This window comes from Macadamia integrifolia, unplaced genomic scaffold (assembly GCF_013358625.1).
Source record: "Macadamia integrifolia cultivar HAES 741 unplaced genomic scaffold, SCU_Mint_v3 scaffold944, whole genome shotgun sequence".
Classification (NCBI taxonomy): domain Eukaryota; kingdom Viridiplantae; phylum Streptophyta; class Magnoliopsida; order Proteales; family Proteaceae; genus Macadamia; species Macadamia integrifolia.
In genome coordinates, this window is record NW_024870589.1 from 288,503 (window position 1) to 305,913 (window position 17,411).

The window sequence follows — 17,411 nt, forward strand, 5'->3', positions numbered from 1 at the left end:
TTTAAGTGGGTTAATGGTAACCGAATAATTCGGTTTAATCCCGTTCGTCACAATTTATTCATGTTTTATATTCACTTTTGAAAAAACCGTGAATTTTATCGATTTTTATTTTTTATTCTGATTCGGTCAGAATTTTTCATTTAATTCGGAAAAATTCGATTCGACTGAATAATTAGTGAATTATTCGGCCGAATTGCTAACTAGGGATTTGACCCATACCCTAGATTAGTCCAAGTGTCGACCGTTCATAGGCTGTCATTTTTATGTATATAACTTCCCCCTCCTTTGGTCCTAATGCGTGTCCTCAAGGGAATAAAGTTATCAAGCTTTTCTTTTCCCCTCTCTCTTCCTCTTCTTTTTGCTTTTTTGGTCAGGGGTTGGCTAGTTAGATATCGGGCATAATTTTCCCATTAAGGCCTTACATTAGCTTGCTTAGGTTGGATTTTACACATTGAACATTTTTTATTTAACCTTGGCAAAGTTTGGTCAGATTTTGGGCCTTAAGCCTTCCCATTTAGGGCTCATCTTGGTCAAGTTTGGTCGGATTTTATGCCCTGGGCTTTCTATCCTGGACTTTATCTAGGCCAAGTGTACCAAATTTTATGACATTTTTGATCAATCACAAGGTGTAACAACATTCTCCAAGATTGACCTCAGATCTGTGTATCATCAGCTCAAGATCATGGAATATGGTATCAATAATACAACTTTCAAAACCCGTTATGGTCACAATGAGTTTTTAGTTATGACATTTAGGTTGACCAATGCACCTGCAATCTTCATGGAATTGATGAACAAAGTGTTCCATGATCTAGTGGACACTTTATTTATTGTGTTCATTGACAACATTCTGATTTATTCAAGGAGTAAGGAGGAACATGCTACTCACTTGAAGTTGGTGATACAACAATTGAGAGAGAAGCAGTTATACGTAAAATTCAACAATGTGAATTTTGGCTCTCTCAAATACACTTTCTAGGATATGTGGTCTCAGAGAAGGGAATTGAAGTTGATCTTGGAAAGGTGAAGGTTATTCTTGATTGGGAAGCACCCAAGAATGTGGGTGAGATCCTTAGTTTCCTAGGGTTAGCAGGATACTACCGGAGGTTCATAGGAAACATTTCACACATTTTTGCTCCTATGACTCGACTGATACGGAAGGAAGTGAAATTTGAATGGTCTAAGAAATGTGAGAAGAGTTTCCAAGAACTTAAGCAGACGCTAGTAATAGCTCCAGTACTTACTATTCTGGATGGCACATCGGGAATGGTGGTTTATAGTGATGCATCCAGACTGAAGACTTGGCGTCATTACTTATATGGTGAAAATTAAGAGTGATTACAAAGGTCTAAAATACTTTTCCACTCAGAAGGAGCTAATTATGAGACAGGGAAGATGGTTGGAGTTGATGAAAGACTATGATTGCACCATCCATTATCATCTTGGGAAAGCCAATGTAGTGGCTAATGCTTAATACAGGAAATCCAAGACTTTGTCACTAGTAGCATTGACAATGAATGAGCAGTTGATTGAAGAAGCAAGAAGAATGGATTTGGAGCTATTAATGAAAGAAGTAAATATTGCGCTAGCTTCATTAGTGGTACAACCTTCCTTCATAGAGAAGATTCAAGCTGCACAACTAATAGATGACGATTTACAGAAGATAGTTAGTGATATAAAAGAAGGGAAGCAGAAAGACATGGACTTCAGGTTGACTGAGAATGGAATTCTCAAATTTAAAGACATGCTATGTGTACCAAAGGATGAGGCACTGAGAGAAATTATTTTAAAGGAAACACAGACCTCATCCTACTCAGTTCATCCGGGTATTATGAAGATGTACAAGGATTTGAAGAAATCCTATTAGATGAGTGGTATGAAAACTAATGTAGCCACTTATCTAGCCAATACCTAAACTGCCAACAGATCAAAGCTGAGAGACAAAGACCACATATTTTGTTGCAGCCTTTACTAGTGCCTAAATGGGAGTGGGAACACATCACAATGGATTTTTTTACTGACCTACCTCGTACTCAGAAGGGAAATGATACAATCTGGTTAGTTGTGGATCCATTGACCAAAGTAGCTCACTTCATTCCCATGAATATCACATATTCTATGGAAAAGTTGGCATAGCTATATGTGGATAACATTATCATATTACATGGTGTACCAATTAGTATTGCCTCCGATAGAGATTTCAGGTTTACCTTTAAATTCTAGGAATATTTACAGAAGGCAATAGGGACACAGTTGAATTTCAGCACAACCTTTAATCCACAAATAGACGGACAATCAGAGAGGACTATTTAGACTTTGGAGGATATGCTTAGAGCATGTATGATGTATATGAGTTACAGTTAGGATTAACACGTATCACTCGTAGAGTTCTCTTACAACAATAGCTATCAGGTTACCATTGGTATATCTCCATTTGGAGCATAGTATGGCAAAAAATGCATAATACCTTCATATATGAATGAAGTTGGTGAGAGAAGAATTTTGGGTCTTGAGCTAATACTAGTCACTTGTGAGAAGTGTATGTGATCAGAGAGAGAATTAAAGCATCTCAATCCAGACAAAAAAGTTATGCTGAAGATAGGAGGAAACACTTGGAATTTCAAGTTGGAGATAAAGTGTATTTGAAGGTACCACTAGTAAAAGGAGTGGAAATATTTGGCAAGAAAAGGAAGTTGAGTCTTCGGTACATAGGACCTTACGAAGTTCTAGCTTGAGTTGGATTGGTGGCATATAGGGTTGCAAATGCTACCAGAGTTGGAAGGTGCACATAATGTGTTTCACATATCCATGTTGAAGAAATACATTTCTGATCAAACTCACATCTTGACATATGTACCATTGGAGCTTGACACTGATTGGAGATATGTAGTGCAACCTGAGGAGATTATCGATTGGAGAGACAATATTCTTCGCAATTGCACTATTTCCTATGTCTAGGTCAATTAAAGAAACAAGAAGGGTAATGGAAGCGATGAGATAAAATGAAGAAGATGTATCTTGGAAAGTTTGGACTACCAAGTATATTCAATTTCAAGTAAGAAATTTCTTGTAAGGGGGGGAATCTGATACCGAGCACTATGTTACTTTGTATTATTAACCACAGATAAACCACAAGATGTGGACTATGTCAATAACTACAGGATAGCAACAATTTTCTATTACGAGGGAAGAGATGATCCTACCTACAAATGCTACTCGTGTCGGAACAACTGGAAAAGGGCACAAGCCACCGACGAAGTCTGGGTAAGTCTTCTACCATCGAGGGGATTCACCCGAACCTAGGTAGTATAATACTCTTAGACCTTGCATATAGACCTGCATGGTGACAAAATATAGTGTCTAAAATTATCCCTATGATGTAGTAGTTTACAATTCATTCTCTCGTTATAATCCCCTAATTAAAAATAGGACGACTCACACAATTATGACTCCATCTAGTTGCAAGGGAAATAAAGGAAATAAAAGTGAAATTAAACTCTTAGAAAAAAAAATTAAATTAGTCTAAAATTAAAATAAAAATTTATGTAATCTTTATCCCATATGATTGTGTAATTAACTTTAAAACATTTAAAATCTGAATAGTAAATTTTGCAATCAAAATCCTTAAATTTAAGAAGGAAAAATAAAGAATTTATTTGAAAGTATAATTACTGTACTTAATAAGAATTTAAGGTAAACTGATTATAGAAGTTATATTTTTTAAAACTAACTCCATTCCCTTACTTGTACCACTGAACCATCTAAAAGAAAGGGTAGTGTTATTAGGCTTTTACTCTTAGAATGGAATCCTCCTTGACATCCATAATCATGCATGTTTTACAGAAATACCCTTCGGTTGCCTGTCCAACTGTTAGATGTATGCTTTTATTTTTAATATTATGCAATGGATCCCTTCTTCCAATAGAAAATAACAATACTAATAAATAATTAATAACAAAAGGGAATTGATATAGCCTTACCTAAGGAGAAAAAAGCAAGAAAAATAAAGAAAAACCCATTTGGCCTCTTCCTCACGCACACAATCACACTCCAGACTAATCTACTCTGGAGGATTGCCCATTTGGCCTCTTCCTCTCGAGTTGTCTTCTTTGTGGTTTGGAGTCTTGTGATCACCCAACGATGCACTTGCAAGCATCCCAGATACATCCATTTCATGCAACCCTCTCTCTTCTCAGACATCGTCCACATTCCGCACCCCATTGCTTTTTCCACCCACCCACACACACTCACACATAAAAAATAAAAAATAAAGAGAGAGAGAGAGAGAGAGAGAGAGAGAACCTTAACCTAATCTAACGTGTTATCTACTTTCCAATCCAATGTCAAATGCTCATATACATCCTCTAATTAGGAGGAATCCCTTCGACCCATAAAAATAAAAAGAAAGGGAAAAAGTTTTCGTCCACCATATGAAAGGTTCATCAATCATCACATTATATAAGGAGTCACAAATCCCTATAGGATTTTAGTATGTTCATTAGAATACTCTTTCGATACCATTTTAATATATTAACAAACACATACTCATTTATAATGGTGTAGGCCCTGTCGGACCCCTAGTTATTTAATTTACATGCGAATAATTCGATCGAGCTGAATTTTATGAATAATTTGGTCTTAATCCAGATCAAATAAAAATTTAGAAAAATCATGACTTAAACTTTTTTTTTTTAAAGTGAATGATTCGACTGATCCGAATTATATTAAAAAAAAAAGACCCTCATCTTGAATAAGCCTTATAAATAGTGTGATTAACATTTATTATCCCAATATTACTTTTCTTCTTGTTTTTAATAAAAACCAATAAAACTTTTCTTTCATGAGGTAATCTCCCACTCTTTTATCAAGAAAAAAAAAAAAAAAAGATTTCTCTCTCAATTTTGGTTTGACTAAATCTTCTAGCCATTACTATCTCTTTAGTAATTAGGATGAACATGATGGTGATGTGGGTCCAGCTAGGTTTATCCTCAGTCTCCGCCTCTAAGTCTCATTCTCTAATTCAATTATTTGAGTAATAGGAAATGCGTATAGAAAAAAATTCAAATATATTACTTTTATCTTTAACATTTAAGATTTTAATTTTTATATCATTAGTACGCTATGTACATATGATAACTAATAGATAATATGAAACAAGTACTACAAATATTAAAAATAACATCCAAATTTTTTTTCTGATTTTTTTTTTTATAGACGAATAATTCCCAAATCAGAATTTGAATCCGAATTTTATTATCACCTCTTTTTTTAGCGATATTTGACTGAGTCATTGAATTAATAAAACGAATAATTCCGAATAATTCCCAGATCCAAATTAAATAACTATGGCTGGACCAAACCTGCCCTGAGCTCGAACAAAGCATGGGCTAAGATTTTTTACCCTAAGGGCAGGTTAAGTTGAAAAAGTTTGACTCTGAGTGAAGGTTGAACTAGGCCCAGGTTGAGGCCTTGGGCTGAACGCCGCTCCGCCTAGCCGGATCCTAATTTTAACATTGATTTATATAATGAGTTATAACTTGATTCTCTAAGTACATAACCTCACTTTGAAAACCCTAGCCTCTCTTTCCACAAAAAAGAAAACCCTAGAGACCCTGTTGTCCGAAATCTCTCCCCCGCCACTCACCCTCACCATCACTGTTTTGTTGAGCTTGCAACCTCACAATCTTTGTTTTGAGAGACAAAAAAGGAAGAACAGAAGAAGACCTCGCATTGAGATCTCTCCCCATCCCCGACTCTCTCGCCCAAAGTCTATTTCCCCAATCCCTCACCCTCACAGTCATGTTTAATTTGAGCTTGCAGCTTTGCACTAAGATCTCTCTCGATCCCCGACTATCTTGCCACTAAGATCTCTCTTAATCAGTAGCTCTATGTAAGTTGAAATCTTGCCTTTTTATCTTTAATGCATCGGCACTCCATTGAACATATCTTTGTTTTCTAGATTTGAATGGTTTGATAATAAAGAAATAAAGCATCGAGATGAATAGATGTGAGTCAAGAATTGAATCCATCCCTTGTTCTATCTCTTAATTGAAAATGATTTCTTTCCTTTTAATTAAAAAAAAAATCTTTAGGTTTCCTATTAAAACCCCTTGGGTCCATTATATTAAGGCATAAATCATTGTCTTTTGAATTTATGGTCCCTACATCTGGCACGTATCATTAGTTTTATTTTTTGCCAATCTCCTTTGCATCTTCTTACCAAAGATCCAATGAAGCCTTACAGTAGTTTTTCTTTTTGAACTCAATTATAGCTATTGTTATTTACAATCCCTAAGTTCTCGTCCTACTTGTCCTTCAATGCTCAAGGTAATATCTCAAAATTATAATCTTCGAAAAGAATCAAATCTAGAGCACAATTAGACTTGAACTGTACTGATTTTTTTTTTTCTTTTTCATAAGTCGGGATGAGGTAAAAGGATTTGTGGTTGAAATTTTAAGAAACTAAGCCAACCTGACCTTGTTTCTTCCCATTCACTTATGACATGAGTTGTACCTTTCAATTTCTCTTTAAGCTTCAAGGTCTAACTTCCAACCGACCAGACAAAACGTTAAATTCCAAAATTTTCCCATCCACCAAAAATTTAACAAGTTTCAGGCCCAGCACACTTTTCACACTCACTCTCTCACCAAATCAAACGTCGTTGTTGTCTCTTAAATCACAATTAAATGGCCTTGTCGTCCCTTAAATTCCAATTCAATGGTGTCCACTTCAAATTCATTTCATGTACTGCCAAAGAAAGTAGTAGAAATACATTTCATGTACTTCCACGTTTTTCCATTTCCTAAAAGCAGGCTTACTTGGTAAACCCAAATAAGTTGTCTAGTTATATAACCAATTCTCTTTGTTGGATTTCCATTTCAATTTTAGATTGATTTCTTAAAATAAATTAATAGATAGATTTTAAGTCAATAAATTAAATTAAGGACTAAGTTTTCCTAAGACCACAATCCATTCATCGTGTGGCATCAAGGTCACAAGGGGGGACGCAAGATCTCCAACCTTATGATCACCGCACTGCAAGGTCTAGGGAAACTTCTATAAATTAATTGTTTAATTGCATCAATTGAAAAAAATAAATTATTAATAAAAAAATTTTCATTTGATAAATTAAATTTTAATGATAATTTGTCTCTTGTTTCCCTTCCCTTGTGCTTAATATATGATAATAAATAAGTTTGATTTGGTCTAAACTCACAGATGAGAGATGATAAACCTCAACGTTTCTCCCTGTCTCACCTCAACGAGTCAAGTCCTTCCCCTGTTATTAAAATATTTTTAGCATACCAAATCTGAGTTTCGAGATGGAAGTTGAATCTCTCCCCTCCCTAAAGTCTAAATCTTAAAGGTCAGAAGCTGTAAAGGCAGTAGAGCAGAGAATTTTAGCAGTAATGGCTCTTCCAGCTCTGAATTCCCCCTCTTTGAATCTCTCTCTAATAACTCTCCTCCTTTCCCTGTACTACCCCAGCACATTTTCGAGGAGCCTCTAGATGGGTTATCGCTTCTGTTGCAAAGCAGAGTCTGCCATTGCCATTTGCGATCCCTGCAACTGGGCCCAAAAGAAGCAGCACCAGCAACACATAGGGAATAATGTACGGAAGTTCTTCTACGCTGAACTAGAGTCTGCCACCGGAGGTTTCTCTTCGCCCAACTTCCTTGGTAAAGGCAGCCATGGAACTGTTTACAGAGCGGCAATCGACGGCGGACAACTCATCGCCGCCGTAAAAAAGACAACAACCGCCGCCGCAACAGCTTTTGTTCAAAATCACAACAGCCCAGCAGAAAACGAGATCGAAATTCTCTCTAGAATCCGAAGCCACCACTTTGTGAATCTCTTGGGTTACTCTCGAGATCCCAAAGAGAAGAAACTACTACTGGTTGTGGAGCTCATGCCTAATGGTTCACTCTACGATCTCCTCCACTCCAGCCTTCGACCGCCCGGTTGGTCGAAACGAGTCCGGTTCGCACTTCAGACCGCAAAGGCGGTCGAGACCCTACACACCTCGAACCCGCCGGTTATTCACAGAGACATAAAATCCTCTAACGTCCTCCTCGACGGCAATTGGAACGCTAGGTTGGGTGATTTCGGGCTGGCGCTGAGAGGAAACGTGGAGGATGTAAGGATAAGACGTACGCCCCCGGCGGGCACGTTAGGCTACCTTGACCCTGGTTACATCACGCCGGAGAACCTCAGTAGCAAGAGCGATGTCTTCAGTTTTGGGATTCTACTGTTGGAGATCATCAGTGGCAGAAACGCCATTGATATGAACTATAGCCCTCCGTCGGTGGTTGATTGGGCTTTACCGATGATCGGAAAAGGAAATTTCAGCTCTCTTTATGATCCTCGGATTGGACCGCCAGGGGACTTGTCGGTGGTCCGGGAACTGGCGTTGTTGGCCTCTCGGTGTGTGGCGTTGGATGCAGAGAAGAGGCCGGACATGGCGGAGGTGGTGGGTTGTCTTAGATTTGTTTGCAAGAAAGTGAACTCGATCTCGCCGATTTGGATAAGTATTAGGCGGAGGATGGTGAAACCGGCGATGTCAATGGGTGCCCAAGTGTCTGATGCGGAGAGCTCTAGACATAGTAGTCGGAATTCTTCATCAATGAGGAGCAGCAGAAGAGTGGCGAGTGTTCAACCCAGTATGGATTCTAGGATTGAAATGAGTGGGACAGTGAGAAAGAGTGGGTGCCGGTCCAAATCGATTGGTTCTGTGACGGAGATGCAAATGGGGTCTGATGATGATTTCTTTGTCAGCCAGCAGCTTGCACTAGTTGGGAGACGATCCGGATTGGTTCTTAAGATGCGTTGTGAGAGATTGAACAAATCCAAATCATATGGGGGCAATGCAAGGCCTGCAAGCCACGCGCTTGGCACACAATGGTGAAAGCGGATTTGTGTTCAGCTGGTTAGGAATCCTTAATTACCTTCTGTAGTGTACTTATTCCCTAATGGGTGATTTTCATGTCTTTGTTGTTATTACATTAATAGATTTCTTTTAAAATCTTGTTCGTATCTGGGAAGCCTTGAATTTTGTTTTTAGATTGGGAAGCATGAATTTAGTTCTCGGTATTGATATTGGAGAGGATGGTTGCATATTGATCACTTTTACCTTTTATTTCCTTAGAAAAATATATTTTTTTTATTGTTTTACCCCTGAAACGATATGAATTATTGATCCAGATTGGTCAAGGATCGAAGATCGGAGATCAATTTCAACCGATACTAATACGATATGGCCAATACAATATTGATACTTAAAACCATACTAGGAAGCTTTGATTGGAGCTGATGGAATATGAGAAGCAGGGTTTAAGATTTTGGAATGGGTCTTAGGATGGGTAGTGATGATATTGATCAAATCCGGATCTGAATTGGCCTGTATCTGCCCGAAATTACCTTAGTAGTCACTATAAATAAACTTTATTTATTTATTTATTTTTTTTAACCTTATTACCTTTTGTGTGCACCATACCAATCCAACAAGGCCAATATCAATTCGGTACAATCGATTCAGGCTAATCCAATCCGATTATCGGAACCATTACGAGAAGCGTTCCATATCTTGTGTGACCCGTTAAAGAAGGGATTATTCATGGGCCAATATGGATCTACTGATTTGTGTTTCTTTGTGTCTCATACTTTTTTTATTCATGGAACTGGGAACTAGTTCTATCATCCATTTCTTTCTATTTTGAACCCAGGAAGCTGGCTAATATTACTGGGCACTAATTAGGCTGCATTTGATTATCATTCAAAAAAAATTTTTTTGACGTTTTTCCATTCTATAGGAACAAAAAAGGAATAAAGTGTTTGATGTCAAATTGGTGTTTTTCGAATTTTTTAGAATAAAAAAGAGAAAAAAAAATGCTAAAAACATAAAATGATGGAACGATGAAATCTTGTTCTATCATTTCAATTTTGTTTTAAAATACAAAAAAGTGAACAACTAGGATTATCGTTCCTGAAACAGTTTCATCAAACATCATTTTTTTGTTTTAAAACGACATTTTGACACAAAAACTGAAAATAGTATTTTAATACGAAACGTCACTTTTGAAGTTGAATGACTCTCAAACGCAGCCTTAATTTGTTTTTCTTAATGAAACACTAATTAGTTTATGTTATTCGTTTATTTTCCACCTAGATGTTGAATCCTTTTACCAAGCTTCCTTGTTCCATGTTTCTAAGAATATAGATTTCATACATTCTCCAGGGATTCTGGATACCAAAGAACTCAAGAGACCACCAGAACAGATGTCAGAGCTCTATAGAGAAGAGAGGAAGAGGTGTCAACTCTCAAGTGAGGCAAAAGGGAGGGGATATCCAAAGGAAGGGGTATAAAGGAAAAGAAGGGGAATGGATGATCTGATCCTCCAGTCATGGTTGGGCGGCGCTGCCCACCCAGGGAGGGTGGCAGCAGCTCATTGACCCAACAAGTGGGCCCACAAATGCAATGACCTTTTCAATCAGGTTCTGGTACTGATTCTGGGAGATGTGGCCGTTGGCCTTAGATAATTCATATATCGTTGAAAATAATTTTGAATGTATTTTTCAATGATGTAAATATCAACCACAACTTTAATTGTGATCACCGCCAAAAACTGTGTCCAAAGTCGTCAGATATTGACAATCCATATATCATTGGAAAGAATTTTAAATGTTCTAAGCGGTGATACAATGATAAACCACAGATTTGGCCGCTAACACTAAAATCTGTCCCAAAGTAGATGGACCTTACAAAATTAGGGTTTGATGAATGAATGTGTTAGAATTTGTATTTATTTTATCATAATTAAGTTTTAAAATAAGGTTTTTCTTTTATGTGTTTTATGACTTGTAATGGTGTGGGATCCTTAGGGTCAAGATAGTGGAAAATTATCAATAACACCCTATGAGAACCTTAAAATCCATTCATGGCCATTACCATGAGTGGAGAGATGGGCAAAGAGAATTGATTTGGATTAATTTCATTTATAAAATTAATTCTCAATTAATGTCATAGGTTATTGCCAAATGGAGGTAAATGGTCAATGTCATTATATGGGTCTAAAGTCTATTCATGATCACTACCATGAGTGGAGAGGTGGGTTAAGAAATTGATTGAGATTAATTCAATTTATTGAATTAATTTCCAAGTTATGTCCATGTGACATTATTCTTCAATTAACTTGCCATTAGTTGGAGGTTACTCTTGGGGAATCCAAGAGGGTGCAAGGATTGGTTTTGGGTCTATATAAACACAACCAAATACTTTGCAGAGATATACATTCACACATTGACACTCCATCTATTTCTACTCTTTGTAGCTATACAAGTCTTTCTTTCTTTTATTTTCTCTAAATCTTGTGTAAGATTAGAGGGGGCTGCTGTATTGTAGCTTTTTCCTGCTTGAAGGGACTAGAAGAACTGCCTCATCTTCTGGTGAGAGGTTGTTTTATCTTGGAGGTAGAGGTGCAGAACAACTTTTGGCAGTAGAGGGCATCAATGATTTTAAAGGCAGCACTACAAGTGACTCAACCTCAATTCTGTTCGAAGCTTCTTCAGTTACTGTGGTGGTGATTCAACATCTATTTCAAGTTTTTCCTCATCTCATTTCAGCCAAGGATCAATACTACAATATCATAGTAGTTTCTACTGCAAAATCTTTGTATTGCAATTTGTTTTATTTTTGTAAGAAATTGTAATACAATTACCTAACAATTTTAAGGTAATTAATAGTTGTAAGATCCTATGGCTTGATCTTGGAGATGCAAGCCTCAACAGAGGTAATGACTCCAACAACAATGATGGTCATTCACTCATTATTATAGGTGATGCTTCGAACAACAATATCGTTGATGGAACTATCAATGTAGGAGATTCTTCAAACATCAATATTGAAGGAACAATCAACAACCAAGGAGGCGAGGTTCTTGTTAGCTACAATGATAAAGGGATTCCTCATTTATCCACCATTGATTCAATTCCCACAAATGTTATCCCGTTGGTAACTGATCTTATCCCCGATTTGGGTAAGATGAGGATTGTAACTGAATTTGACAAAACTGAACAGTTTAAAGGTCAAAACTTCAAACGGTGGAGGTAAATGATGTTGTTTGCTTTAGCCCAAATTGGGATGGTATTTGCCTTGATTGAACCCATATCGAAAAAAAAAAACAATGATCCTGTAAAGGAGGACAAAAGTGTGGCTTGGATTCAAGCGGATTACCAATGTAAAAATTGGATCTTGAATGCATTATCCAATGACGTATACCATGTGTATAGTTCATTGGAGTATGCATATTCGATTTAGAATGCTTTGGTAAATAAGTATTCTCTTGAGGATGCTGACTCAAAGAAGTATTTGGTGGCTAACTTTCTAAATTTTATTATGAAAGATAGTGGCACCATTTCAAACTAAATTGATCAATTTCAAATCTTGGTTGGAAAGTTGGCAAATAAAAAAATGCTTCTACTAAAAGAATTTGTGACCGGTGCCTTGATTGAAAAGCTTCCATCTTCTTGGGATGCTTTCAATTTGTCAATGAAACACAAGAAGACGGAGTTAACCTTGGACCAATTAGTTGTAAAGATCAAAATTGAGGAAAAGAACCGGAATAAGGACAAGGGTGAAAAAGACCTTGGGGAGAAACGCTTAAAAGTGAACTTGATAGAAACCAACAAATAAGACAAGAAAAGGAAGAACCGTCAAAACTTTGATAAGCATTCTTTTAAGAAGAAGAAACTCACTTGTTATGTGTGCGGTAAGCCAGGGCACTTCAAAAAAGATTACCGATTCAAGAAGAAAAAATCTGAAAATGTGAACCTAGTTGAAGACAACGTCTTTATAGCTATGGTCACAAAAGAAAATTTTATTCAAAAATCAAAGGATTGAGTATTGGATACCGGTGCTACAAGACACATTTGTGGTGATCTGAAGATGTTCTCTTCTTAGTCCATGAGTATGGGAGACGAAAAGGGATTCATGAGAAATTCCCAAAGTGCCCCTATTATGGAAAAATAAAAGGTAGTGTAAAGCTCACTTCAGAGAAGACCAAGGTTCTCACCAATGTCCTCCATGTGCCGGACATTAGGCATAATTTAATTTCAGTTCCTTTGCTTAATAAAGTAGGAATGGAATTAACTTTTGAGAGTGATAAAAAGTGATTATCACTAGGAACAATATATTTGTGGGGAAGTGATACCTTAGTAAGGGGTTATTTGTACTAAGCATTGAAAATGTTGTAATTGAGAAAACTACTACTTCTTCTGCTTACATTGTTGTCCCTACTAACTCTTTTGATTTGTGACATAGTAGGTTGGATCATGGTACTGTAAAATATAGCACTAAACTATGCAAGTTAGACATGATCACCAATAAGGTGGAACCCCCTGTGAACAAGTGTATAACTTGTGTAGAGGCAAAGTTAATCAAAAAACCTCATAAAACTATGGATAGAAAGAGTGATCTCTTGGAATTGATTCATAGTAACTTGAGTGACTATAAGTTATATGAGTTTAGGGGAGGAAACAATTATGTCATAACATTTGTAGATGACCACTCTAGGTATACCATGATTTATTTACTAAAATCAAAGGATGAAGTCGAAAAGGCATTTATATCTTACAAAACGGAAGTTGAAAATCAACTTGACAAGAAAGTTAAAAGACTTAGAACAGATAGAGGGACTGAGTATTTTAACCTTAAAAATTTTGTGAGGAAAATGAAATTATCCATGAGACAACCACTCCATACCAATCGGAATCTAATGGGGTTGCCGAAAGGAAAAATAGATCTCTTAAAGAGATGATGAACTTTGTTATTGAGTTCAAGTGTACCACCTGATATATGGGGGGAAGCCATGCTAACAGCATGTTATTTATCAAATAGAATCTCACATAGCAAGACTGGTATGATTCCATTTAAGAAATTGTTTGGAAGAAAACCAAGTCTAAAACACTTGTGGATTTGGGGCTGTTTGGATATGATATTATTACCAGATACCAAGAAAAGAAAATTGGGGCAAAAAACATGTGATTGTGTGTTTATGGGATATGCTACAAATAGCACTGCATACCGGTTTATGGTGATTAAAGCTATGGATGATGTTATTGAAATAAATAGCATCATAGAATCAAAGGATGTTGAGTTTTTTGAAAACATATTTCATTTTAAGTCCAACTTACCTACAAGTAAGGATAGTCAATTGACTTATGGAGAAGTGGAGTCAAATGAAAGGGTTACCAATCAAGAATTGAGTAATGGTGATGAAAGTCAACTAAGGATGAACAAGTGACTCAAAAGACCAAAATATTTGAATGATAAGTGGCTTGTCTATCTAGTAGACAAAGATCCTCTTACATACAAAGAGGTTATTACATCATCGGATGCCATCTTTTTGAAGGAAGCAATCAAGAGTGAACCAGATTCAATCTTGGAAAATAATACTTGGGAATTCATAAATTTACCAATTGGTTCTAAAACTTTGGAAACCAAGTGGATATTTTGAAAGAAACTAAACCAAGCGAATTTTTATTTCTTTTTCTTCTCTATTTTTTTAAATTACTAAATTACCCCTCTTTTTTTCTAATCGGTTCTCATCATCTCTCTTGTCCTTTAGTTTTTTTTTTTTTTTTTCAATTTCCCCTTTTTTGTTTCTATTTTTTTATTCAATCTCCTTGTCCTCCTTGTCCATCTTCAGCGAGAACGGTGTGATTCATCCAAATTGATTATGATACAAATTGATCGATCCCATTCCGATTTTTGAAACCCAACTTGGGCCTTGTTGTGTGTGTAGGAAATTAATATAAGTACAATTTATTTAATATTATTATTATTATTGTTGTCATGAGGTAGCTTTAGTTTTTTGCTTCTTTTATTTTGTTTTTTATTTTTTTATTTTTTATGGGAACAGAAAAATGATACATATATTTAGAAACAACTTACATGGCTAGATATGGTGTCAGTATTAGTAGTATCACTTGCCGCCATAGTTTCCCAAGCTAGGGATACAAAATGTAGTACTGGACTGGACTCAGGAATACATCTATAAGTAATATTCTGTACAGATATATATACAAACAAAAAGATTGGAGCCACATTAATGGGCCAGGAAAAATTGTCCAGTTCAAAAAAAAGTTTCTGGGCCAATTATGAGTTTGTCCAAATTTCCTTTAAAACCCATCCCCTCCTTTGTGCATGTTTCCTGTCAACAAATAATCAGTTATTAGTAGTTGTATTTGCCCCTCTACCAAAATACCCACAACCCAACCTGTAATGCTTTTAGTAGTGTCAGTAATGAGGTAGCTTTAGTTGTTGGTCAGAGACCTCAAGCTTCTCATGTAATGAAAATGGCATACCCGATGCACGAGGCTCTCGCATTTGCAAGGTCAGGGGCAAGAATTACCCAGCCTTACCGCGAGAATGTCAAGAGGCTGTTTCAACCCCTTAACCACTAGGTCGCAACATTCGTAACTTACCTTATCCCTGTAATATGAATTTAAATTTGTGGCTTTGGCTTTCAATCACTCTTTCTTCGTAGGAGAACTAACCAGAATATAGTAAAAAGCATACCACCTTAATTAGAAAGTTATGAAAGCGGCTAGAAATCTTCTAAGTGGAATACCGGAAGGGGGGTTAAAGTTTTGTGGACAAGTAGACCTCGAGGTCTTGCACACATAAAATTTCCTAAATTGAGTTTGCAAAGAGATATAGTAGAGCTCTGAGAAATCAGGACTATGGGAGAGTGCAAGTAGTGGTCAAAGTGGGTAGGTATACATCGGCATATGGAAGTATTTGTATGAATTTAAGTCAAAATTGACATTTTGCTAATCTAGACCAGCCTATCTACATGACAGTTGAGGTAGGCCCAAATTTGTAAATAGATAGAACCCATATCCCTCCCTGACATGTAAAGTTTCTACATGTTCGGAGTTCACTAAATCCTAGAGTAGAGGATGAAAATGGAAGAGTGTATAATATAGTTGGAGAACCAAAAGTATGCATGGACATAGACCAGGATGCATGTTAGACATGAGAGGATATTTAATTAAGGGTAAACTAGGCTCTAACACTCCATTTTATATCATGTACTATCTATCTAATTGCATTAGTGCCACACCTTCCTTTTGCGTGGTACAATGACCATAATCTATTTTAATAAGCTTATCAAAGTAGGTCTAGATCTCCCACATGGAGAGAGGAGTTACCCACCTCACATAGGATACCATCAACCTAGGGATACCTAGATCACAGGTCAATCAATTAATGCACCATTGACTGGTGATCTAATATTGCATAGATAGTGGATCACATGTGAGGAGATCATCACACGGGGAGAGGATCCGTCTATCAAAGTAGGAGTGATAATGAGTTCTTGATAACATATAAAAGAATGACATTGTACCAAAAATAAACATAAAGGCACAAAAAAATCCAAAACAAAAACTCCATATGGACCTCACGGGGAACCCAAGAGGTATTCAAATCACGCATCTGATACCTATAAACGGTGGGATCCCATATGAAGAAAAAACTTTAACGTCCTTTATTAATCCTATCTCTTAAGTCCAAACTCTAATTACATCTCAATTTCACTTCACCCTGCAATCATAACAAAAACCCTTTAGTTAATGTATGATTCACATTGAAGATTGAAATCCAAGAGCCAAAATTAAATCCAAATGTTAAAGATAGAGATGTGAAGAAGAACATACTTGGAGCATTGAGTGGAGGTGCTGTTCTTGTAATTGACTTTGATACCACAAGCACTATGGAGTTTGGAAGCATAACTGAGATTGATACTAGAGATGGAACTGTAGATAGACTTGAGGCACTAGCAAGTGGCTCGATGGTTGGTGGTGGTGGTATTAGCTTTAGAGTAAAGAGTCTTCACTCTCTTGCATCAAGAAGAAGAGACGGAATTGCCCTTGCACAGATAGTTGAGGCAGGCATAGAGTTTCCTGTCCACCTCCGAGTGGTAGAAGCTTCCACATAGGGTGTAGCCACCACCATGAATGCCAAAACAAGGCACACAAGCTTCCCAACTCTAGAGATGGCCATGGCTAGCTACTGTCTCTTCAACTATTAGACTCTCCTTCTTAACTTAGTATTATGTCTCCCAGTTCCAAGTTGCTTATTATATATAAGAGAGAGAGAGAGAGAGAGAGAGAGAGAGAGAGAGAGAGAGAGAGAGAGAGAGATGGATTGTTATTTTTTTTTTCAATTCTTGCTTTGACTAAATATGCTTCAAAGTCGCAACGAGTGCCTTGTGAGAATATATATTGTTACCAGAAGGAAAAAAAAGATAGAAAGATAGTATATGTTGATAGTTCATGATACATGTGAGTGTCAAAAGGGAGGTTGGACTGAGAAGACCAGTTTGGATTAAACTGCAACGATTAAAATTGAAT

At 36.7% G+C, this 17,411-nt stretch overlaps 2 protein-coding genes across 2 annotated transcripts in view; one reads left to right on the top strand and one right to left on the bottom strand.

The window, feature by feature from the left end:
• LOC122070554 overlaps window positions 1-1,311 on the bottom strand; it is a 4,216-nt gene extending 2,905 nt beyond the window's left edge. Inside the window, exon 1 of the mRNA XM_042634736.1 lies at window positions 1,245-1,311. Coding sequence (XP_042490670.1) covers window positions 1,245-1,311 — 67 coding nt within the window. The remainder of the gene's footprint in view (window positions 1-1,244) is intronic.
• Window positions 1,312-5,574: 4,263 nt separating this feature from the next.
• Window positions 5,575-9,095, top strand: LOC122070546 (serine/threonine-protein kinase-like protein At3g51990). The gene is made up of 2 exons (XM_042634729.1): window positions 5,575-5,890; window positions 7,488-9,095. Exon 2 carries the CDS (start codon window positions 7,510-7,512, stop codon window positions 8,902-8,904), a length of 1,395 nt encoding a protein of 464 aa, XP_042490663.1. The 5' UTR covers window positions 5,575-5,890; window positions 7,488-7,509; the 3' UTR covers window positions 8,905-9,095.
• The last annotated feature ends 8,316 nt before the right edge of the window (window positions 9,096-17,411 follow it).